The sequence below is a fragment of the Cyanistes caeruleus genome, chromosome 8 (genome assembly GCF_971803275.1).
Source record: "Cyanistes caeruleus chromosome 8, bCyaCae1.hap1.1, whole genome shotgun sequence".
Lineage (NCBI taxonomy): Eukaryota > Metazoa > Chordata > Aves > Passeriformes > Paridae > Cyanistes > Cyanistes caeruleus.
The window spans coordinates 7731510-7755427 of NC_141708.1; the positions used below are offsets into that span (position 1 = coordinate 7731510).

At 40.6% G+C, this 23918-nt stretch overlaps 2 protein-coding genes across 7 annotated transcripts in view; one reads left to right on the forward strand and one right to left on the reverse strand.

Moving 5' to 3' along the window:
- FHIP2A (FHF complex subunit HOOK interacting protein 2A) overlaps window positions 1–19200 on the reverse strand; it is a 34102-nt gene extending 14902 nt beyond the window's left edge. Inside the window, exons 1-8 of one of the 4 annotated variants that reach the window (XM_086899314.1) lie at window positions 18973–19081; window positions 11028–11106; window positions 8950–9119; window positions 6701–6805; window positions 6219–6341; window positions 3677–3715; window positions 1617–1910; window positions 566–762 (exon numbers count right to left, since the gene is read on the reverse strand). In XM_086899314.1, coding sequence (XP_086755440.1) covers window positions 566–762; window positions 1617–1910; window positions 3677–3715; window positions 6219–6341; window positions 6701–6805; window positions 8950–9119; window positions 11028–11106; window positions 18973–19017 — 1052 coding nt within the window. In that variant the 5' untranslated portion in view covers window positions 19018–19081. Of the gene's footprint in view, window positions 1–565; window positions 763–1616; window positions 1911–3676; window positions 3716–6218; window positions 6342–6700; window positions 6806–8949; window positions 9120–11027; window positions 11107–18469; window positions 18751–18972 lie in introns of those variants that run through there. The other 3 variants (XM_023929919.2, XM_086899315.1, XM_023929920.2) reach the window with 3 other exon arrangements.
- LOC111942335 (uncharacterized) lies at window positions 18824–22856 on the forward strand. 3 transcript variants are annotated; one of them, XR_015289711.1, is made up of 4 exons: window positions 18824–19093; window positions 20614–20707; window positions 21117–21255; window positions 22190–22856. XR_015289711.1 is itself a non-coding variant. In XM_086899351.1 (4 exons), exons 1-3 carry the CDS (start codon window positions 18824–18826, stop codon window positions 21250–21252), a joined length of 510 nt encoding a protein of 169 aa, XP_086755477.1. In that variant the 3' UTR covers window positions 21253–21255; window positions 21381–21419. The 3 variants fall into 3 exon arrangements, 1 of the variants encoding a protein (XP_086755477.1); XM_086899351.1 differs by lacking the exon at window positions 22190–22856 and adding an exon at window positions 21381–21419 and having other exon boundaries at window positions 20614–20717; XR_002870508.2 differs by lacking the exon at window positions 18824–19093 and adding an exon at window positions 19326–19455.
- Window positions 22857–23918: the final 1062 nt, after the last annotated feature.

A 23918-nucleotide genomic window follows, 5' to 3' on the forward strand; every position in this document is an offset into this window, starting at 1 on the left:
ATTCATAATAATGAAGGCAGAGTGGGGAAGAGAAATGTTTAAAGAATCTAAATTACAAGCAGTTAGGATAACAGGCATGTATCTTTTGCTTCATGCCGATGCCTTATGTAACTTTCCTTCTTCTTTTTTGTTGCAAAAATTTTGCAACAACAGCCTGTTAACAAATAGAGCCTTCTGCCCCTTCCAGCAGCTTCCAATGCTCACTGTGTACAGAGAGAAGTTTATGCTTTCTAAATCCTTGACATCTGCATGAGAATATAATCCATATCCACTGATTCTACAGTGACACCACTATAAATTGCTGATGTAATCCAGTGGAAAAACTTGCCCCCTGAGGAATCTCTGCCAGGGACTGGCAGGCAGACCTGGCCCCATGTCAGTAATCACAGGTACAGTGGACACCCAAAGTGCACCACTGTGCTGCAATTCCATCTTAGCTCTGCCCTTGAGGTTTTAGCCTGTGTGTGGGGGGGAATATTTTATACACATTATCTGCCTATCAAATTAGTTTCAGGGAGGGGTGTAAAGTCACTTTGAGTATTAAATACAAAAATAAAATTCTTACCCCCAGTTAATTGCCTCCACTGTTTCAATGTCTAAGGGATCCAGTGACTGAGGCAAGGCTTTGTAGAGGGTGGCCAGCCTGTCTGTCAACAATTCACATAAACAAGTGCTTTGAGTCAGGCACTTGGCAGCTGCTGGTTCTGGCAAACTCACCAAAAGCATGAGACCTTCACAGGCCTTCACTGCTATCCGGCCGTCCTGGCAGAAGGGCATGGAAGAATTAATCAGAGGGAGAATGAAGGTCACTGGAAATCAAGAAGCAAACACCTCCCAAAAAAAACCCTCCCAATTCCCCCACAGTGTCTGATGCATTTATTTTTGTTGTCTTTTCAGTCATTAATTCTAGTGAATTTGTATGCTACCAAATAAAGAATCTCACCTGATTTTGAGTGAAATACAAGAATGCCAGCTGCAGCCTTCCAGCTGACAGAACTAGAGCTGCAGGTCAGCTTGAGACCAAGATACCAAATCCTGTAAACTCCTCAACTTAGCAATAATGAGATACAGTGGTAGACTTGGTTTTCTGCTCTCAGTACGACTGCAGCAATTACAGGCTTACTCAAACTTCTTCTAAAACTTCTGAAAGAATCTAAGTCTTAATTTCAGGATTGAGCAAGGTAAGACATACAGCAGGCTTTTTAAAAAGCAAACCCACTCCTAGAGATAGCTCAGTGACATTACAAAGTGAGTGGGTTTGGTTTTAAAAACATTGTCTTGTGATATATTTAATTTTCTGATTATCCTGTGTAGCTTTTCTGTTAAACATACAGCACTCTACACAAGTTTTGTAAAAAACCCACTTATATTACCATCAACAAGCTTAGTATTAATTTTCTAAAATAGTATTTTTACTTTAATCTGAATTTGCAAAGAAAACCACCAATTTAAAAAAGTGCCTGCAAAAACCCTCATTTCACCTTATATAGCTAAAATACAGTGTGTTTATTCATTCCCTCTGCCCACTTCACACAGCATCTATTTCATTTTATCACAGAGTGGAAAAAAACCCAAAAAACAAACAACAAAAAAAAAACCCAACCAAACCAACTCACAGGACTTTTAGTGAGGTTTAGTAGAGAATTCACTAAATTATAGTCTTGATTTGGACAAGCAGTGGAGGACTCAGGTGGTGATGTGACATTGAGTTCATCCAGACTGAAAGAGAGCTCATCTGCTGGTTGTGGGAGCTCATCTTCCTTCTCCATGTGCTCGGCTCCGGCAGCAGCAGGCGTCTCCTCAGGCTGCCCAGGCTGCCCCGTGTCTGTTGTCACGGACTCTTGGTCTTTTATCATGTCTTCAGTGATTACACTTGCTGATCCTTGAAGAGCCATTGCTTTCAATTTACTCTGCAAAGCATTTTTTGGAATTACACAGCTGAAATTACTGTTCATCCTGAAGCAGGAGTTTACTAAAAGCAATTTTTTTAACATCAACATTTGAAGTAGTCAAGGCTGGATACAGTAACCATGTAAAACGTAAAGGGCTGTGGGAGCGTGGGTGTTTTATAAACCTAGGACACTTTTAAATCTGCTTAAATTTTTCTTAAGCCCTATACATTTTGCTTCAAGGCTGAATATGCCATTTACAAAAGGATGGCAGCTTTTTCTTTCACTACTGAAGGCACATATTCGCTTGATTTGCCCACAATTTGATAGAGGTTTTAAATTTATTTAAAGGGTGGCACCTTTAGAACTTAGCACATTGTAAAACATTTCTTTCTGTGTCAAGGCCTCACATTTATCTAATGTCTGAAACACTATTTCCAGTTGGAATCACACAAGTAAAATAATTCTAAATTTCTTGAGATTTTACCTTCAACAGGAAAGGGAAAGAAACACCTTTTCTGACAGCAGAGTACTCTGAAATTTTGTTTCTCAAGAAGAAAAAATTGAGCGGATTGAATGGATAGAAAATATTACAAGTTAGCATTGGGCACTGGATACTCTAAAAGGTCACAGAGAACCTTCTTGGACGCTCCAAACCATCTCTGCTTTGCCTGTAAAAAGGCAACCCATCTGTCTTCCCATAAATCTGTCTCCAGCACATAAAAAGACATTTAAATTTGTGCTCTGAGATACCATGAAGAAACTCACAGAAAGGCAAGAATTCAGTGTTCTTCTGGCATAAGCGCAGGTGAAGAATACTTTATTGGAATCATAAATTAGAATGCAGCACAAGACATTTCTTTCAAGTGAGAACTGTACTGAGATTATAAATCCAAACGGTTCCCTACTCTATGCTAACACCAAAATTATTACAAATATATCTCAAGCATTAATAATTTAAAAGACTAACCATTTGGGGTTAATGGATTTTAGTTCAGACAAACCAGCAGGGACTGAGTACATGACAGTCAGGCAGAAAACTGGAGAGCTGCTGTGAACACTTGCTCGAGTGCTGTGCATTCATTGTGGGGAATTTGCACTGGGCATTGTGATGCACTCTCAGAACCAATTCCCTGGAGAAGCAAACCAGTGGTAAAAGCAGCAGACTGCATGCTATAAAATAAGGATGCTCTTTGAATGCAGTAGAAAAATTACTGCTTCAATACAGTTTTGGTTTTTTTGACAGTGTGAAAAGCGCAAGGCTAGCAAAGCAACAAAAAGTTGTCTGTCTGAACCAAGTTTGTCTATCACCAGAGCTTCTGCAGTCCTTCAGTATCGTCCCATCCTCCTCATCAATACACAGAAATATCTGAATCACAACAGTGACCCTTGCACATAAAGGCTGGAACAGCATTTCAGTCCTGGACTTTGCACTGTTGCTGGCACACTCAAGCCGCAGGCAGGGTTGTTAAAGGGAAAAGATTTTTTTTTTCCAAAAACTGGGCAATGTTCTGTAAAATACTTACTTTATCTTATAGTGGCTTATTACTTCATGTCTCGATTCTTCTGCCATTTGAAAGGCCATTTTTTATTTAGCCAAGGCAGTGATGACAGAACTAAAATATATAAATGTATGAATGCCCCTCGAAATGTGTCCATAGCTCATTACTCTTACATTGGCAGGTGACACAAAGCAGTTTGTACATTGAACAACACAAAGGCAGAACTTTTGTGTGTATTGAAGCTTTCTATTTTTAATCATGCAATTCTGCAGCTCAGCTGCTCACCTGCCTCCTGCAAAGGTGCAAAACAGGATCCTGAATGACCTAATAGAAAAGGTTACATAAAACACATATTCAATGCTTTCTAAACAAAGTACTCGTGAATTCAGAATTAAGAAAGAGCAGATAATATAAAACCACACTTTTGTATTTTTGTGATCAGTAAACATCGGTTTTAAAATCTGCAGTGAATGATGCCATGTCTAAATTCTGATAGGTTTAAAAAGAGTTCTGTGAAAACATCAAGAGATATCACAGCTGATGGAAATCTCTACTTAATTTGTGGTGAGAAATAAAAAAGGTGACAATTCATAGTACTGAAAGCAGAATTGAATAGTGAAACTATTGTTCATTTTATAAAATGAAGATACAACTATTTAGCTACTATATTAGAACATTTTCAAGGTCTCAAGAGCTGAAGTTGAAGCACAGAGAGTTAAGTGTCCCTTTGCCAGAAACAATCAGTTGCAAGGAGTATCTCACCTAAAATGGGATGAGATGCAATGAGGCAACTTGACCCTAAAATATAACTGAGGCAGAGCAAATAAACATTACAATGTATATTTTTTCTCTCTGCACAAGAACTAGGAAAACTCAGTTAAAAAATAAAGGGATACATTAAAGACAAAATAAAATTAGTATAGGGACCCTAAAGTTTTAATAAAGTAGAATGAAATTATTCCAGTTCTTATTTCCACAACAGACATAAATTGCCCAAGCAATACAGTTATGCCATGTACTTATTGATTAAATCTTGTAAGTTGAAGACTTCACCTATATTGATTAACCAATATATTCATATATATATATATATATATTATATATATATAATTTAAAATATAAACCAGCATTCTATCAACAAACTATTTGATATGGAATTATACAAAGGAAGTGAGTTTGAAGACACCCAGTTTTTTGTGTTCAAAAAATCCTGTATAAACCAACTGGAAACAGTCAAAGAAGGAAGCAAAACTAACAGATACTAACACTCTCTGGAGAGATCCATCTGCATTTCACTTTATAAGTGTTGGAGACTGGAGATAGAAATGCCACACAGAATTCTGTAAATTTACCCTTTCATGCATTTGAAAGTGATCAAGTCACAACAGCACCTCTAAGAGGCCAAATGTGAACAACCAGAATATCCTATTCTAATGAAGCACAATTCTGCACCCCACATAACTGATCTGGAAAAAAACATCATAAGTTGTGAAGACAAATGTTTTAGGCTACAACACCTAGAATAATCTGTGAAGTAACACAAGCTACAGGGAATGTTTGCCAGCTTGCCTGAACTCCATAGCCAGCATTTTGTGAAACTAGAGAAACTAGAGTCTTTGAAATTTGGAATCATCTGTTTCTTCATGTCTGTTTTTTAATATTGGAATCTTAAAATGCTATTTTGGGGAAGAACACTAATAAAAGTAGGACAAAACACTTGTGGTTCTTATGACTAGGGTTCTCAGGTTTGATTACAAGGGCACTATTTAAGAGGCTTAGACCATACAACTTACACAAATAACACTAAAAGTAATCCTGGTTTAGAATTCTACCGTATCTTGCATGTAATATATGCAGTAGTTTGCTTCTGAGTGCTTCTAATGTTTAAACATTAACTTTTCAATCCTTATACCATTTCTGCTGCTTGTATAACTACACTGGATACAATGGCAATCAGGATAATACTTAATTAAAATTAAAATAAACTCAAGATGGATTCTTACTACTGACATAAAAATGATAATCACATACTTAATGGAAAATAACATCTTTTTGCAGTTTAGCAGACTCTTCTGTCAGAGATCTTGTTTGTGGAAAGCTCGTAAAATAGTCCTGAAGGAATATTTTTCAGGAAAGTATCACGTATTTAATAGAGACTGTGTCACCATAGGAAACAGCTAAGTGGGAGCAAAAGGCATTTCTAAATGGACTTTTATAAACCAAATTTTTTTATGCTCCTTCTAAATAGGAACTGAAAGTCAGTCCAGAAACTGTTTATCCTCCCACTCTGATTTCATAACGCCACATGTTAAAGGAAGCAGTACAGATACTTACAGGCTGTCTTAGAAGATGGTGCAGTATTGTAGACTGTGAGCTGGCACTGCAGCTCAAACATATGTGCCACTACCAAATAAGAGCCCAATCCTGCAGAACACTCAGCAGCTTGCAAGGTTTCAGTGCCCCCTACAATCTGTCCCTTGGTCTTTGTTGGGATGACAAAAACAACACAAGAAGGCCAAGGTCTCCTTCACACAGTGTTCTATACTGCAATTCATATCCCTACTCTAAAGGCACTTTCATTGCCAAAGAAAAGGACCATGGGCAGGTGTATTTGTAAGCCATGAATTAAATTCTTGTGAAAATCAGATGTATAAAGTCTCTGGGAGCAAAAAAATTCCGAACAAGATTTCTGATATCACAGGATAAAAAAATAACAGATGGAATGTAAACTAAGCTATGAAGCACAATATGACAGCACCACTTCTCCACTTGATTTTGCATATGACACAGTAAATACACCTGTAAAATTCTGAATTGATTTACTCACCTCAAGGAAGAAGTTGACCAGGTAAGGATCCTGTTTCAGCTTTGCACATACAATACAGAGAAACTGAATTTCTTCATTTTCTGTTGGTGTTGCCAGAACCTCACCACACAGCCTGATTAACTTCTGTCACATAAAGAAAATTAAGACAGAAAGTTATTGCTTTTTTTAGGAATAATAGACTGAATTATTTTTCTATATACACACTACAGTTATGTATGAGCATTGACTGGAACACTTGCTCTGGATTTAGACAGCTATGAACAAGTTTTCTTTATGACCTGCATTGCAGTGGCAGTCCAAGGTGCTAAACATCAGCACATTAAAAAAAACCCTGATATGGTACCCAAGCAATTTCCTTAATTCATCTGACAATGGAAAAATTAAAGAAATAATTCTTTATTAAGATTATTAAAGAAATAAAGACAGCAGAATAAAATAAACTTGTCATGCAAAAATATAGTTTACTAAGATCTGAACAGTACCTGCACTGGCCTATGCACGTTTATGTGGGGAAGAAGAGGTTGCCGTATTCTTCCAAGAAGTTTTGTATAAAAAGCCAGAACTTGCTGTTTCATTCCTGGGGGACACTGAAAAAATCAGATGAACAACAACAAGAACACAATAAATGTGGAGAAAAATACAGATGTAAATTTTTCACTTGGAATGGCTAATTAAACAGCAATAATTTAACCAAAAGTACTTTTTACAAAGTCATCATCTGTTAACGTATTACTTTTATCAGTATTAACAGAGATCAATAACAAATATTGCATCTCATTACTGTTTTCTCTTTCAAATTATTCATACTTTCAATTAATTGCTCTAGGGCAAACTTCTACCAATCTTCCCAGAAAATATTCTGTATCATTACAGTGATAAGGGGAAATTAACTTGGAATTAATTTGCTTCAGGTCAGATGTCTTTTAAGGTAGTGTGCCACAAAATCCAGCAATTCAGTGAGTCAGTACATACAAATACAGAATGATAAACTACAAAAATCTTAATACCTACAGAAGGTTTATTAAAGTCATGAGCAATTAACCTTAGGCAGCTAAAGCACACAGATGGTCTAGGACAAGAGAAAGCTGTTGCTTTCCCTGAGCAGAATATAAATCACAAATATCTGTGGAGCATGCAGACCCTTGTCCTACTGTCCCTAATGCACTGCACCACATGAAAGGACTTTCCTATCTCCAGGAGATCTGATGGCTTGTGGGCCTTTATGTATCTTTGTTTCTAGCTCAATTTCCCCAAACTAATGTGTTCTACCATGTTAATAAATGCTGTTAATTTTAACTCACATGATTTCCCTCATCTGTTTCACTGCAAGTTTGAATGCAGCTGAGGTGACAACAGTCTAACCTGGCTCTCCTTTCTAAGTAATTATCTCTAGATTTTTAATCCCTAATGACTGCTGAGTTGTCAAGCAATCCTTTGAATAGAATGGCAAGACATGTACCATCAGGGTACATCCACAGTAATGTAGTAAGTCTAACTGACTGCTGTGAAAGGGAAGTATTCATTTTGCACCAGATCTTTGCAACATCTTGCAAGAACTGAACTGTGTGTTTACTTCAGATGTATCAACTCACAAGTGGCAAAGTGTAAAGACAAGCTGTACAAGAATTGCCTGTACAGACATATTTGTATGAGTACAGAATGACTTCTTTCAACTCTTAGAAACACACTACTAATTACCCACTTCACATATGTCACCATTTCATCTTGGTTTCCTGACAACATTTAGAGATTACTGAACAAGCTCTATTTCTGAGCAAGTATCTTTAATACAGCAGTGTTGTTGTTTTTAAGCCCAGCTGGAGCAGGTATTTCAGCGTGACTGTAGGACAGCTGGTACAGTAACAGGTACTGCAGATCTCTGGCTCTTCTAGAGCACGGAAGGTCTCAGGCTCAGCCAGCCACTGTCCTGTGCTGCCCGTTTATGTAAAATTGATTAAAAATTCATGACAATGTGTAAAAGACTGGCTGAGAAGGAAACCCTGGAGAGCACCATTTATCCTTGGAAAAGGATAAACCATACCTCCCTAACTGCATTTGCACTGTGATACAAAACATTCTACCACAAGGGCTGCCAAGCTAATTCACCCCATGATCCACCCAACCCCACACATTTTAGCTCACAAGTCTGCCAAGAAAGACAGCAGCAAGGATGGACCAAGACCATGAAGGTAAATTCCTGTGTGCCACAAAGCAGACATGGAGAACCAGACAACGCTGCCAAAGTATAAAACCTGTCTGGGGATCAACCCAAATTAATGCTTTCTGCTATCAAAATCTTTCTGAGTAATAGCTCAACACACTCAGAAAAGTTAATCAGAAATTTGTATTTAACACATTTGTATTTGTATTTCACCCAAGAATCCCCCAACATTTAACAAAGGACAGAGAGGGATAATACTGTCTTGTAGTAGCCAGAAAAACTCTAGACTGAAGAAAAATGTTTCTCCTGCTTCTAGTTGCACTGTCAGGATAGTGGTGAGTCTCAGGATTCTGTCTCAGCCAGCCCCTCAGGGCTGTCTCCCTGCTCACACCTGTAAAAGGCTGTTATTTGTAATATGCTGGTAATATTCATTGGTATATTTGTAATATAATCAAGCAGCGCTTAGCTAGAGTTCAGTGTCCCACACTACCACCTACTGTAGAAGTTCAGTCTCTATCACAACTAGGAGCTCACACAAGAGGTAATTCTGTTCTGCTGAGAGATACATACATCAGCTTTTCCTAGTGTGTAGAGCGTTTCCAAAATCTTGTGATGTAGCAAATATTCCATACATGGTCCTGTTTCACCTGATTCCCTCTCATTTTCTTCTTGAACTAGAATATCCAACATCTGTTCCAAGTGAGAGGGAATGTTGGTATCAGTCACAGGAGCTTTGTCATCTAAATAAAAGAAATAGGCAATTAAGAATGATTTAAAAATTGCCCTCATATTTAAGTTCAGTTCCAATTTTAAAACTTGACATGAACATGACATCCACTTAAAGAACTACATATAATGCAAGTTTTTAACATGTCTTACAGAAAAATTTCAGAACTGTATATGAACATGTACATGTATATGAACATGTACATTGGAATATGCATTGGGCAGATATCTGACCTTGCAATGGGGAAAAGATGTAGTGCCAAAATTCAAAACATGCATTAATAACACAGTCAAAAAAGGAAAATTTCTACTGCCAGACAGCAAGCCAAGGGAGGGAAAGGTACAACTCTCAATCTTCTGTTTAGTATGCACTAGGTCATGATAATTTCCTCTTTGACCCTTCATACAGTATTCTTGAATCTGTGAATGGCCTCTAACATCAGCCTAATTTGCAGCTGATCAGTTCCCTTATAAACTAGACTACTAAATAAATGGCTTTTCTTTGGTAACAACAACAAAAAAATTAACCTCTATGCTGTTTATTCTCCAAAAGCCTTTCTCTTTTGTACTTTCTGCATTGAAATAGAAGTCTGTCAAACTTTATGAAGGAAAGGGTAAGATGTTGATTTTATTATATTAAAGTCATGAAACTGCCGTGAATTTACGCCACTGGCAGTAGGAGCTGGCATTCACATAGTGTAGACCATATCCACACATGAAGATTTTCCTCTTTATTTTTTTTCAGCTGAATTCTACTTGAACAACTATCCTAGGGAAATGGTTACTACTGTTTATGCAATGATCTAAAAATAACTTGTCACTTGCATGCAACTGGCAACAAGATCACACAGGGAAACTGCCATGTCAGAGTGATTTTGGTCATGGCCACAACCTCCAGTTAGCCTGGAGTGTTTTGCTTGAATTTTCTACACGTAATTCTGTTCCTACTGCAGAGGACAGAAATATATCCACCATGTGGAAACTTGCTTTTCAAAAGATTGCTGAAACTCTGCGAGAGAGGTCAGCTTTTATTCTGCACCACGTCACTGCAGGTGTCAGTTTTCCCTGCCACCCTGTCATTTCCACCTTTGGAAACATCACATAGTGTTCCAAAAGATGGGTATTTGGAACCAAGGGTCATGTTGCAGTTTTATGAGTAAATATTGATATAAACAAGATCATCAGACACAAAAACAGATTCAGCAGCTCTTGCAGTAGAAGGTCAGAACTAATATGCTTGAGGAAAGCATGGCAACATTCACTTTTAAAACATAATTGTTTCATAACTAGGTCCAAAATTAAAAATTTATGTGCTGCATAATTGTTGAAAAAAACCCCAAAAAACAGAGAAGAGTTTAAAACAAAGCAACTACAGCCATATTTTATCATAATATCTATTTTTAAGAAGAGCAGTGTAGCATCTAAGTAAGGTTTAACAAAACTTGTCTATGCTATCAAAATACTTTACACTGAGACAAGATACTAAAGCAAAAATAACTAATACTGAGCACTTGGAATCCATCTGTGTCTGGTAAAATCTATGACCACAAAATTACTTTTGTTGAAATCTTGCAAAGAAAAAGAAAATCCCCGATGCAAAGCGATAAAAATGTTAACAGCAGGACTGCATTTCTGCAGCTGTCTGTTTAGATTAAACAGAGTATGTGAAGGCAGAAACTGGGTCAGATGTAAAAAGGTGCAGTTCTCTACATGGTATTCAGGAAACAAGACTTCAACCATTTTTCATGCCTACTTTTACAGGTGGAAGTACGTGATATTTTTAATTATTAGTTATTATTGTTGGTATTTTGATTAATGACATGATTCATTTTAGGATTTCTTAATCTTTACTTTTTAAAAACACTGAAATAGTCAATTCTAGTTTCCACAATAAAAAAAAACAGAGTGCTTTCCTCTTTTACCTGAGGTCTCTATGTAGTAATGGGTGATTGCTTTCCAGTGGTAAACAAAATCTTCTTGTAATGGAAGGGAAGGTGCAAGCTATGGGAAAAAAAACCACAACAAACAAAAACCAGTTAGAATTGGAATGAACATACTTGCTCAGAGACTAAACTCAATTTTATCTTATACTTGGAAGTAAAGTGCTGCAGATAGTGCTACAATTGTTACTCTCTGCCCTTTTACCTTTAACAAGGACTACATTCATTATTCATGGCTGAGCCCCATGCCACACTGCCTGCCTTGTAAACATCAGTAATAATCTCTGTGATGTCTCTATCACCAGACAATCTATTTCAAGCAACAAAAGCAATTGCTCCTACAGCAAAGCAACACTAGAAATGTATGTTTGTATTGTTTAGACCACAGTTTTATCCTGTTGGAAAAAATAATGTTCTTTTACATCTGCTCTTGATGCCTTCTTTTCTGTACGCTCTGTTCTCTTGGTCTGCTCCCTTAAAAATACCAATTAGTTGTTTTATCCAGTTTTTGCCATGCTTTTTTTCTTGTTACCCATAACTTATTTTAAAAGATCTTTGTTCAGTTTTTAGGTTGGGTTTGTTTTTCTTTTTTGCACATTTTTTGTTTGCTTTTTTTAGGCCCATACCCAGACTTTGGCAAGTTGTTTTGGTTTTTTTTTAAAACAAACATGTTTCTTATTTCATTTCTGCAAGAAAAGGAAGTTTCTTCTTTCCTGGAGGAGTTTGGGATGGCTGGCTGGGTGTGAGCAGCATCCAGGAATAACACTGTGCAAGAAGGAAATGCAACCCCCCACAAAGTCAACATCAGCACTACTCCTTCCCCACTGACACAGACTGCCTGTGGCCTATTACACCACAGGCAGCCTCTGTGAAAAAAGGACCACAATCATTTCACCACTCTGCTCTCCAAAGTGAGGACTGAGACAAGCACTGAATTTGTGCCCATGAATGTTTTGAGCTGGTAAAATCAGGAATGCTATAGGGAAAACCTCAACAATTCAATAGGTCAATAGGATCTGTTGTTACTGAGGCCTAATCCTACTTGCTTGAGGGTTGGGGTTTTTTTTGACCATCAAGTCCTCAAGTCATTCTTTTACAGGCCATCCTGAAATAGGGGATTATCACTTGACAGGATGGCAGCAATGACCCCTGTGGGCAAACAGAAAGAAACCCAAGTATAAACTGGTGTGTCTGTTTTGGAAGGGTAAGGAGTTGAACCATCCTGACAGGGATTGGAGTCCAGTCATTCACAGAAACTCAGAAGTTGGAAGGAGCCTCTGGAAATCATCCAATTCAGCCCCACTGCTACAGCACAGTCACCTAGAGTTGGCTGCTCAGGAGCATGTCCAGATGGCTTTTGAATATGTCAAAGGATGGAGACTCCACAGCCTCTCCAGGAACCCGTGCCAGGGGTCAGTTAACTTCACAGAGAAAGGTTAACTGAAGAAAGTTTTCTCCCCAGGAGCTACAGATGCCACATTTGAGACTAATAACTCTGTGTCTCCCCATAGGGTCTAAAATATACTGTGCTATGTCTCAGTTCTTGGGCACACAAAGGCTCAGGGGAACAGGGCTAATATATATGTACTAACAGTCTAGTACAGTATAGGCTCATATGGTCTTTACTGGGTGGTGTTGATTTCTTTGAAAAAGCCCTGTATGTTTTCCACATCAGTCTTTTCTTTGCCTTGAATTTAATGACACTTAAATTTATCTTGGAAAAGTTGTAAAGCCCAGTACATGACAAGCATTCCATGCCAATATAAGTGCAATGCTAATTGTTAACAGCCCTTTGCACACAGGACTTTGAAATGCAAGACTCTGGAAAAGTAGTGGTGCTTGGCAACTATCTCTGCCTCCATCCCGGGTGGAAATGTGCCCTTGGAAATAAATGGCAACCAGGAAATCAAACTGACAGTGCTTATCCTCTCCCTGACAGGTTGTGCACTCACTGAGCCTTCCTCGGCTGGGCACTCAGAGCAGCACATTCAGAGTATCTGAACACACCACACTGCACAAAACCAGTTTATTTTACTGTGACATTTACTAGGTTATTGAAATTCAGAAGAATAAACAAACAAACTGAAGACTGAGCATATGATATTGTGTATCATGCTCTGTATGTCACACTAGCTGCACTAGATGTGTATTTCAAGCAATGTAATGATCATTTCTGTAAAAAAAAGCTGTATCAAAGCCTCAACGCCAGCTGATGAGTAACCCAGAGACAACTTTTGAGGAATATAGGCCTCTCAGACCACTCTATTTCCAAAGTAACACATGATAGATAACATTAAAGATTTATCCTTGGCTGATGTGATTTTCCTCTCCACTTCTTCTCGTCTCATCTGCCTCAAGATGAATTTAGTGCCTCTGAGCAGTGCCAGGAAAAGGATTTCACTTCTGAGCACCGTCAATAATTTATCCACCATGGGAGAGAATTGTGGATATACACATTCTCCCTCCCAACAAATGCCTCTAGGGACTCTTCTTAGAGGTGAAAAAATAATTCAGGGACAGTTCCTGCCCTTTCAAATTAAAATGCCAAATGATGTCAGTCTTCTCTGATCAGGACAGCAAGCCAGACACAGCAAACAGAGATAACATTAGCATGTGTGTGCACCTGGGCAGTGCAGCCTATTGGGAACACACCATAAGCATCAACTGGAGATGTAAGCCCAGAAAGATCATTTTGAGTTAAGTGTTTGCTGATCAAAAAACCCAACAAAAACCCATAGGCAAACAAACAAAACAAAATAAAGAAAAAAACAAAACCACCAAGCAATCCTCTGAATATAGTTATTCAGACATGAAAGCAAGGTCAAGACCAAGACCAAGACCCCAAGCTTATATGTATACAAAGCCAAGCATTGGAAAGTATGAGGAAACTCTAACACTTGGCTGACATGCTTTAACCCTACCAGGACAGGTAGTACTAGTATGAGGTTATAGTTTCTATTTTAGGATGAATTATTAGCTATCAGCTGAGATGGAATACATGTTACAGCTGCCAGCCTGAATAACTACTCTATTGTGTAAGTACTCATACTTGTATTGAGATTCTGAAGCAAACCAGAATTCCTTGTGAAGGCCATTAATTCCTGCTACTTGTCTAATTTGAAGGAGTTACCTTAGAAAAGCAGATATTTCTCACCATTACATCAGCTGGTTAGGGCATGGTGCTAATAACACCAAGGTTGTGGGTTTGATCTCTGTATGCGCCATTCATTTAAGAACTGGACTTGGGGGTTCCTTCCAAAACAGAATATTCTCTGACTCTGTAATTAATCCTGATATAATTAAATATTTTCTTAGTGATTCTTAATCGCAAAGTGAAGTTCTCCTCCTCCAGGGAAAAAACCCTCATGATCTTCAAGCCTACAGTGTAGGTGTTGGTGTACGAATTAGCTAAAATTCACTGAACACCACTGAGCTGCAGCCCATTGGAGCAGCCATTGATTAGCAAGATCTTCCATCTGGTGCCCAGCTCCAGCAGTTGGGCTTCCTGGGAGTGAGCTGAACTTAACACATGCTGCCTCATCCTTCTGGTGACAACATGCAACAAATAATCAAAACCCACTCCTTTCACGAAAAGTGCTGTTCTCAGGAGAGTGACAGACCTTCGACCAGAACTACAGTCTGCTCACGACAAAACCTGTCCAAAATATAATTCCATGTCATTTGTCAAAGCATATAGAATTCATGTTTAGGCAGGAAAAAAAACCAAAACATAAGAAACTTATGTATATGCAGTATTTAAAAGCAATTCTTCTGTGCATGTAAAAATCATTGTCATATTTTTCATGTATGTTTTTCAGAAGTGCAATTCAATACTAGAAAGGATGGAAACATTAGAATTTGGTGATATGTCTCAATATCTTTAAAACAAATTCACAAAGGAAATAGAACACCATATAAAAAAAATAACAGGTACTGTCTGGTCAGATGCCAGAGCAAAAAAAAGAAAGCAGAAACTGGGTCAAAGAGAAAGGAAGGGGAACTGCATGCACACTGCCCTGACTAACACAATCACTTGATGCTTTCCTTCAGTCTTTACTACAGTACCAGTGTGAATGGTCTCAGAGAAAATGTGAAGAAGGATTAACACTTGAAGGTTTACTTGATCCTCAGTTGATGAATGCACAGAGTTCACAATGGTCACTGCTCTCACATATAAAATTAAGACAGCACATGCTTGGAAGTCATGCATTAAATTCTGTCATCTAATTTGTTAATATCAACATTAAAACAATGAGTAATGTAATGTCATTACATCAAATAAAGTGGGTTTAAGAGGAATAAATTCTGTTCTAATCAGTTGGAACACTGCCTTTACCAAGTGACTTGGTTTCTTTCAAAGCTGAGTTTTGCTTCAAAATACAAACAGCAGCTACTTGAAAGTACGGTAATATACCAGTGTCAGAGATAGAGTGGAGAAACAGGCTGGTAGAGAGAGGAGTCTCAAGAATGTGCAGCAGGCATCATAATCTTCATTCATTCAATTGTGTGGTACAAATATTCCTGTTTGACAGCAAACTGCGAAATTCAAGCCAACCAAAATTGTATTTTTCCTGCAAGGTACACAGCTAAAAAAACATCCCTTTGAACAGACTATTAAGGTGAAACAACCAAAAGTACAAATCAAACACAAAGTAAGTCCTTTGAACACTGAATGGCCACTTCAGATAAGCTATTTTTTCTAGGTTTGTCTAGGGAAATGTAAGTGAAAAGCACAAGAAAAGAGAAAAATAAGTCTAACTTGCTGCTTTTGTTACTGTACACTACATTTTGCTGTTGCTGACAATGTAGTGCTCATGGATAACCCTTTGGGATGAAAGTGTATCAGAAATGCATAGCAAAGAGAAAGCATCTTGAGGACAAGCCATATATAAACTGTCACAGATTTAATAATACGAACCCCATGAAGCAACAGCATTTCTATTCTGCCCTGAAGTAACAGAACAAAGACAGCAGTCCTATCCACCATTCTCACTACACATCCAGCTCAATTTAAGGATGCTCTATTGGCAGGGTAACACAGTGGTGCTTGCTCATTTGGATGTTGCAGAAAAATCTGAAAAGCAAAAAGTATCTAAAACACTGGCAGGATTGACAAAAAACTAGAATTCAATGGTAATGAAAATCAGGAATAGAATTTCAAACACTTGGGCAATTCAGTCAGAAAATACTGAAAGTTTTGAGTTATTCAAGCAGAATCATAGGATCATAGACAGGTTTGGTTGAAAGGGACCTTAAAAGACCACCTGGTTCCAACCCCACTGCCATGGGCAGGACATTTCCTACCAGGCCATGTTGTTTTAAGCCACATGCAGGCTAGTCTTGACCACCACCACAACCTCTCTGGGAAAAAACCTTGGTAAGAAAAAAAACTGAGTAAAAAGCAACTGATCCCTTATGTTTGCCTCAAGCACAGTCCTGTTGAGGGCAGCCAGTTCAAGAGTGATACACAGAACAAGTAAAAGGCAAATACTGCCATGTCTATCAGACTGTCAACCTTTGGAACTCCTCGTCAGAGTTCAGAGGGATGGCATATTGAGGGAAAGATAACAACCATTATCTAATAGCATGGGAACCCTTACTGTTTAAATGCATCTCTCTAAAGTTTGCAGGCCTGTGGGCCCTTAGGCAGGGCAGGGGCATTATATAAGTGAAGTGCAGGAGAAAAGACAGGGCAGAATGGCTACCCAAACCATTCTGATTTAAGGAAGTCCCACCCGTGGAAGCTAAACCCAGGCTCTTCAAGTGTATTTAAGCGTCCAGCTCAGCTGAAAACTGTACAGTTGCAATTCTACCAACTCTGAGGTAGGAACCCAAAACTTTTGAGAACTGATACCTTAATTACTAGTTCTATTGCTGATATTCAGGAGTAAGAATCTGATTGAGGCTGCCCACGTTATACTTGCTCCCCAGCAAAAACAGTAAGCAAAAATCATGTTCCAGATCCCTTGGTTCTGAAAACAGCAGGCAGCATCAAAGTGGACTGAGCTAATATTTAGTATTTATAAGAGTTTTCATTTCCCCACACAAAGCTAAGCAGACCACATCTTTTTACAACAGTGAGAATGAGACAACTTGGGTGCCACGGACAGCACCCAAGTGGTTAAAAATCTGTATTTCTCAATTCCATATTAGCGGATCCAACTTATAAAGTATGGAACATTCTTAGTATCTTCCTGCTTTTGCAATTCCATGTTTCATTCCTAGTATATGGCTCTTTGTATCTGTCACAATCCTGTAAATGCAACAGTGCAGTATTTATCAGGAGATCCACCATGGTGGTGTTAGCAGGATGAGGCAATTCTACAAGGGACACCAGAGGTGAGCAAGGACAAACAGCATGGTGCTGGACAGCACTCACTTGCAAAATGATGGTATCAATATGTTTCTGTATTTTTGTTTGGGTTTTTCTATTAAAAAAGAGTGTCTAGTCCCTGCTATCTCTACTTTTCTCCTGTTCCATTCAGCTAATTTGTTTTTCCTATTTTTTACTGAATCTCAAATAAATACAGTTATTTTTGTATGTATTTTTGTACACATCAATAATGTAAACACCCTTCTAACAGTAACTTCTATTAAACCTCTCAAATTGCTAGGCCTCCTGCATCTCTCAGTCATCCACTCTTATTTCTGTTTTTCAAAATGTGGTACAGCTCACCACAACAAACTTTCTTTAGTCAGGCAGGCACTAATTTCTGTTTCCTCGCCAATGAAAGCACTGTCTATTGAAGGCATTCACATGTGGTCAGAATGTTTTCAAATAGAACATTTCATCATTATTTAAAACATTTCATTCCAAATGCCACTACACCATTAAAAAAGCAAACTAGGAGCCTGCAATTAATGAATACATGCTTAACTTTTAAACCGGAATACTCCTGCAGAACTACAGGCTCACATAAAGACAGGTATATGCTGAAGTGCAGCATCGAAGCATACATTAATGCACAAAGGCTGCCCCTCAGATCAGATGAGGCAGGATTTGGCATGCAGGCTCTTATTGCAATCATTTGTATTTGGTCTGCAAGCTCTTTTTTCAGGCATTTGAACATTTTTTTCTTCAACACTTTCCACCTTCAGTATTTCACTGCCAATTTTTACCACCTCTTCACAGTCAAGTCTCCTGGATGTGCTGGCTTAGTGGGAGAGGCGCTGAAAAGCAGGGAATTACTACCAAGACCCCGCCTCACTGAAAAGCCAAAAATAAATGGTGTGGCCAAGCAGTGCCGAGCGCGGCCTGCAGCAATGGCAGCTCCGAACAGGCCCCGTTTCCTCTGCCCAGCACAACTGCGCGAGTCCCGGTCAGGGAACCTCGCTGCACACACAGCCCCGCGTCCCCCGGCCAACCTGACCCCCACACGACCACAAAATAAACCAGGCATGGAAAGCGTCGCTTTGAAACTGACAACATCCTGCAGAAGCACCGGTGACGGCGACTATTGTCTGGTGCTCACGACGAGATGGAAATCCTGGGGAGTTTCCCGATTCCTCTCCTTTATTGTTTGTCTCGCTGAAACAGCCGGGCAACGGCCGGGTGAGGGCCGGGCCAGGGCTGCCCTCAGGCCCGGCAGTGCCCGGCGGTGACAGCCGGAGGCTGTGCTGGGGCCGCCCGGGCAGCAGTCGCTCCCTCCTCCCCCGGTACCCCCGGCTCTCCAGGGCCTCGCTGGGGCGATTCGTTCCCTTCCGTGCTCCCTCCGGGGCCCGTCAGGGCAGCTCGGCCTCCGCCTCCCCCGCCCGCGGCAGGGCCAAGCCGGGAGCGGATGCGCGCCCTGCGGGGCCCCGGCGGCAGCAGCGCCGGGGGGCAGCGGGGAAGGGGTACCGGGCCCGGTCCGAGCCCCCGCCCCGCGCTCGGCGCTAGGCCCGGATCGCATCCCCGGCGCGGCGTGGCCGGGCCCGCCGGCGGCCTTACCGCCTCCACGGCGTGCTGCAGGATGGAGGTGAACTTGGAGAACATCCTGTCCCGCGACTGCAGCAGCCGCTGCCGGGAGGACCTCGAGAGCTCCTCGATCCGCCGCCGCCGCCGCTCCAGGGTGAGGGCTGCATGCGGGGGCCTGGCCGCGGGGATCGGGCGGGCGGGCGCCGGCGCTGCCACTCGCTCCCCGGCGGACACCGTGGCACTGACACCGCCGGCTGCGCGGTGCCTGCCGAGGCCCCGGGTATCCTGCAGGGGCCGCCACCCCCCGCACGCCGCTCGGCCCGGCTCGGCCCGCCCCGCTCTGCTCCGCCCGGCCCGGCAGCGCCGCGTTCCCGCCCGGCCGGGCCGCTTGTGCGGAAGGGGATCGTGCGCGACACAGCCGGGCTGCGAGCGGGCACTGCTCTGCCTCGAGCCAGCCCCCGCTTCTGCGGGCAGCTCCCGGGCAGGGAAGCGAATCACAGCCTCAGGATGACTTAGGTTGGAAAAGACCTTGAGATCATCGATTCCAATTTACGACCGAACACCACCGTTTTAACCAGACACTGAGTGCCATGTCCAGTTTTTCCTTACACACCTCCAGGATGCTGACTCCACCACCTCCCTGGGCAGTCTATTCCAATGTCTAATCACCCTCTGGTTGAAGAAATTATTCCTAATGCCCAGCCCAAACTTCCAGTGGCACAACTTAGAACTATGTCCTCTTCTGCTGCTGGTTCCCTGGGAGCAAAGCCTGGCTACAATCTTCTGCCAGGGAGTTACAGAGAATAATAAGGTTCTCTATGAGCCTTCTTCTCTTCTCCAGGCTAAACAGCTCCTGTGCCCTCAGCCATTCCTCACAGGACATGTACTCCAGACCCTCCCCCAGGTTCTTTGCCCTTCCCTGGGCTAATTCCAGTGCCTCAATGTCCTTCCTGAATTGAGGGGCCCAGAACTGGGCACGGCACTCAAGGTACGGCCTCACTAGTACTCAGTGGTGCAGAAGGGCAATCGCTTCCCTTGTGATTGGCCAAACTGTTCCTGAGATAGGCCAGGATGCCATTGGCCTTCTTGCCCACCTGGGCACACACTGATTCAGGTGAGGGGAAGGGGTGCCCACCTCCTCAGTCCCTGTGCCCAGAGGCTGCCATCAGACTTCCACAAAGGTCCACAAAAGTCCCTCAGAATTGTGAGAGTGGGGAGGCAGCTGTCTCCACCCTCCTGCCAGCATGGCATGGATGAAGAGCAACCCTGACATGCATGGCAGAAGGCCCAGCTTGCTGTCTGCTGATACATTTTGGGTCTGTCATCATCAACAGGGACCATGAGATCCTAAAGGAAATAACTCTTCACAAAACAATGTAAGGGTGATGAGCTCAGAAAGTCACTGACAACTTGTGGAATCACCATACCTGAAAGCATTCAATAAATGAGTGGACATGGCACTTTGTGATGTGGACATGATAGCATTAGGTCAAAGCTTGGATTTGACAGTCTGGGGGGTCTTTTCCAAATGTAAATGATCCTGTCTTGTTGCTTCTGAGTGAGAGGCTGATGGCGTGGGTGGCATGGTCCTTGCAGGGTACCACAGATGAGAGGGCTTGTGGCAATGTGCACATGGCCCATTGCACTCTTTGTATTTTTTTTTTTTCCAAACAGAGAGCAGGAGACAAAGGGCATTTCTCCTTCAAATCAAATACTTCAGAGAAAAGGATCATCCCTCCCATTTTGCGGCACCACAGGAAAAGAAGAGGTGAAGTGGGGTGAGCAGAAGTAATAGGTGTAGCTGGCAAGCAGTATAATGTTTTGGGAAAATGTTTGGACACTGGGCAAATTGACATAGGAGAACAGGATTGCTTTGGCACTGGGTAGCAGAGTGAAATGTTGGGAAGGTGAGAAAGCAGTATGGGAAAGGGAGGAGACCTGTAGTACCAAATGAAGGAAAGCTTCCACATTAATTTTTGGAGAGGAATGAACTCCTTATATGCTTCTTTATATGCTAGGAACATGCAGAGAGAGATGAATCAAAAGACAGGACAAAGCTACTATTTAACTGCTTTGCTTTAAATTGTGTCACCTGGGAAGTCTATGACGATGCTGTGATGAAGTCTTAGTAATGATTCTGCTATACTGATTACTATTGCTACCACTGTGTTTTTCAGGCATGGAGAGCTACAGCCCAAATACTCAGTGGAAGTAAATAGTACTTGTGTGTGGACACCTTTGTTGCAGTTGTTAAAGAGCAGAGCTATTTCCTTCTCAAAATCCAGAAGTCTCAGTATGTCGATATCAATTTAAAAGGTAATTATGTTTGGTTTCTTAAAATCTGCTTATTCTCTATTTGTCAACTTATATTCTATACATGTTCATAGGAAATGTAAATTTTCTATGTGGGTAGCCATATAATGAAACATCTCTCTATTTAGGTAAATATTAACTGGACAGATGCTGCATTTGGGAGGTGCCTGCACATCTGTGTCTAAGAGAACATGCTCATTTAAGATGCTTTTGGAATCTGTTTTTCCTGCAAAAATATCTTTTAAATGTGCTTAGGCTTTCTCATCTCCGAGCAGCAGAATGAATAAAGAAACAGTAAGATATCATGAAGATATAAAAGGAGACAGTTTTATAACTGTGAGAGTATTCCTAATTGTACTTAACAATTTATGAAATCATAAATCACAGAATCACAGATGGTGAGGTAAAGCTTTTGTAATGCTTGAGTGCCTCTTATTATTCTAAGACTGACTGATGTATATAAACGCATTATTATTTAAACAGAACAGTTCATTGTGGTTGAAATTAAGATTTTGGTTGTAAAAGTGACTTCTTACTAAGACTTCTCAATGTGAAATGCCTTGCAGTAAAGTGAAAAAGAAAAAAATATTACATGCAAATTATTTTTCCTAAGCCTATTAAACAAATTGAATCTCTGCATATAACCCTGCATTTACCAACCAATTGATTGGGCTTGAATCTGTAGCTATAGTGCAGAATCCAGTGCTTTTATGTTTTGCAAGTTGTAGATATATTTTTATTGATGATCTTTTAAAGTTGTTTCTAATTTCTCAACCATATGTATGTATTTCTCACTGCTGGGAATATTGGATAAATACTGGCAAACCAATAGTACTGCAAATCACTGGAAACTAATGGAAAAATTATTTCACCAGTGTCAGTGCAGAAGAACTCAGCTGAGGTTACATTTTGTTTGGATTCTTCTTGTTCTTATTAGGGAGGATTCAATTGGAGATGATGCAGTTATGGATGGACTACCAATGTCATGTCATGTGCAACAATACATCTTCACCTGCTCATGCTTGATGTTTCCACTGAAATAAACATGAGTATTACTACCTGTTTTAGTACCCTTGAGAGCACAGTTCTGCTGGCTTGGGGTTAGGGTGTTTTTTTTGGCAAGGTAGTTCTTTTTTTGGAAAAGTGCATACAGTGAGTTAGTGTTTTGCTTGAATGTGAGAAATGGAAGTGTGAAAGTGAAGCTGTTCTAATTGATAGAGCTTTTGGGAACTTTCTTCTTTCCTACAAATTAATGAAATTGTCTAGATTAAATCAATTTAGATGGGGTGTGACTGTGAGATAATATGCTGGCCTTTCTATCTAAAAATCTCTCTGCTATTTGGATTGATGGCACTGGGCCAGTGTCTAATGGATGCACTTGTCTACATTACAGAAGAAGTTCCTGTAGTCTGGACTTTTGCTTCAGAGAGCCTGAAGATTTAGTGAATTTTTTTTCACCCTAGATGAAAACTTTCCTGTTAGTGCTATGCCAAATATCTGTTGATATTCTGTGCAGAATTTTATTGTGTTTGTAATAATCAGATTGACATCTCTGTTTTCAGTGACTGCTTGAATGAAATAAAGAATGAAGTTTTAGTGGTTCAGCATGATCTCTGCTTTTGAGCAGGGCTAAGGAGATACTGAACATCATTTTCAGACATTTCTTATGCTGGGCTTTACTACAGAAAGCAAGCATGCTGCACATCACACACTGAAGAGCATGCAGTGGAATTGAAGTAATTTTCTGTCATGAATTTTCTGGTTCTATGCTCTCAGCCATGTACATCACCTCCCTCCTTGCTGATTCGCTAGCAGCTCCATGTAATCAGCTCATGCAGTATTTCGTAAATCCCATTTTCAGGCATTTCCTGGCCTGTGCATTCTGTTCCACATCTGCACATCTGCTCCTTCTGTGAAGACATTCATTTGTTTTCTGCCAGGTTGCAAACTTCCCAGTCGTTCCTCTATTGTCTGAGTGCTTACCTGTCACATCTGCAAGAGTCTCCTGACACCAGCACTCATTGCTGCTGTGGAGGACACAGCACTGGGCAAATACTGCCTGCCCAGCAACTATTCCATTTGTGTTTCACTTACACTCTCTGTACCACCCTGCTTTACCTTATGTAATGGCTTGTAAAGGAGACCACAAGGAGGTCAGAAGTACATATTGTCAGTAAAATGCGATTTCTTTTCCAATCACATCATGTTTTCCTCAACTATTTCTGTTCCACTGGAAGCATTAAATCCAGGTTTTCCTCTGTAAGTAAATATATGGATATTCTGCCATACTGTATCTGCAAGTGCTAGCATATCATAAATTGCTGCAAGCAGATAAAACACACTCAGATCTGATCAGTTAGAGTTTAGCCAGTTTCACTGCAGTCTACAGGCTGGCAGGAGCACAAGGATACTTTTTCTTGTGGTAGTGGAAGCTGAAGCAGGGAGATTTAAGATAAACTACTGGGTTTATGCTATATTGCAGCTGTAATGAATGCTGGGGTCTGCATGTGGTATAAATAAACATAAAACTGGATTTTGCCCTAAAATACTGGGGGGGAAAAATTGAGTGGTCTACCTGATATAAATTGGTTCCCTCAGTCTTTCATCTGAGTACTTTCAGAGAGGGAAATCTGGAAACCAGAATCTGTGTGTGTTTCTGGGGAGAA

Bases quoted from the DNA above. Each gene is read 5' to 3' on its own strand.
- LOC111942335 (XM_086899351.1), top strand. From the start codon at position 18,824: ATGCGCGCCCTGCGGGGCCCCGGCGGCAGCAGCGCCGGGGGGCAGCGG. The intron at 19,094-20,613 runs GTGAGGGCTGCA...TTTTCCAAACAG, and splicing joins GCCGCCGCCGCCGCTCCAGG to AGAGCAGGAGACAAAGGGCA. The intron at 20,718-21,116 runs GTGAGCAGAAGT...TGTGTTTTTCAG, and splicing joins AAAAGAAGAGGTGAAGTGGG to GCATGGAGAGCTACAGCCCA.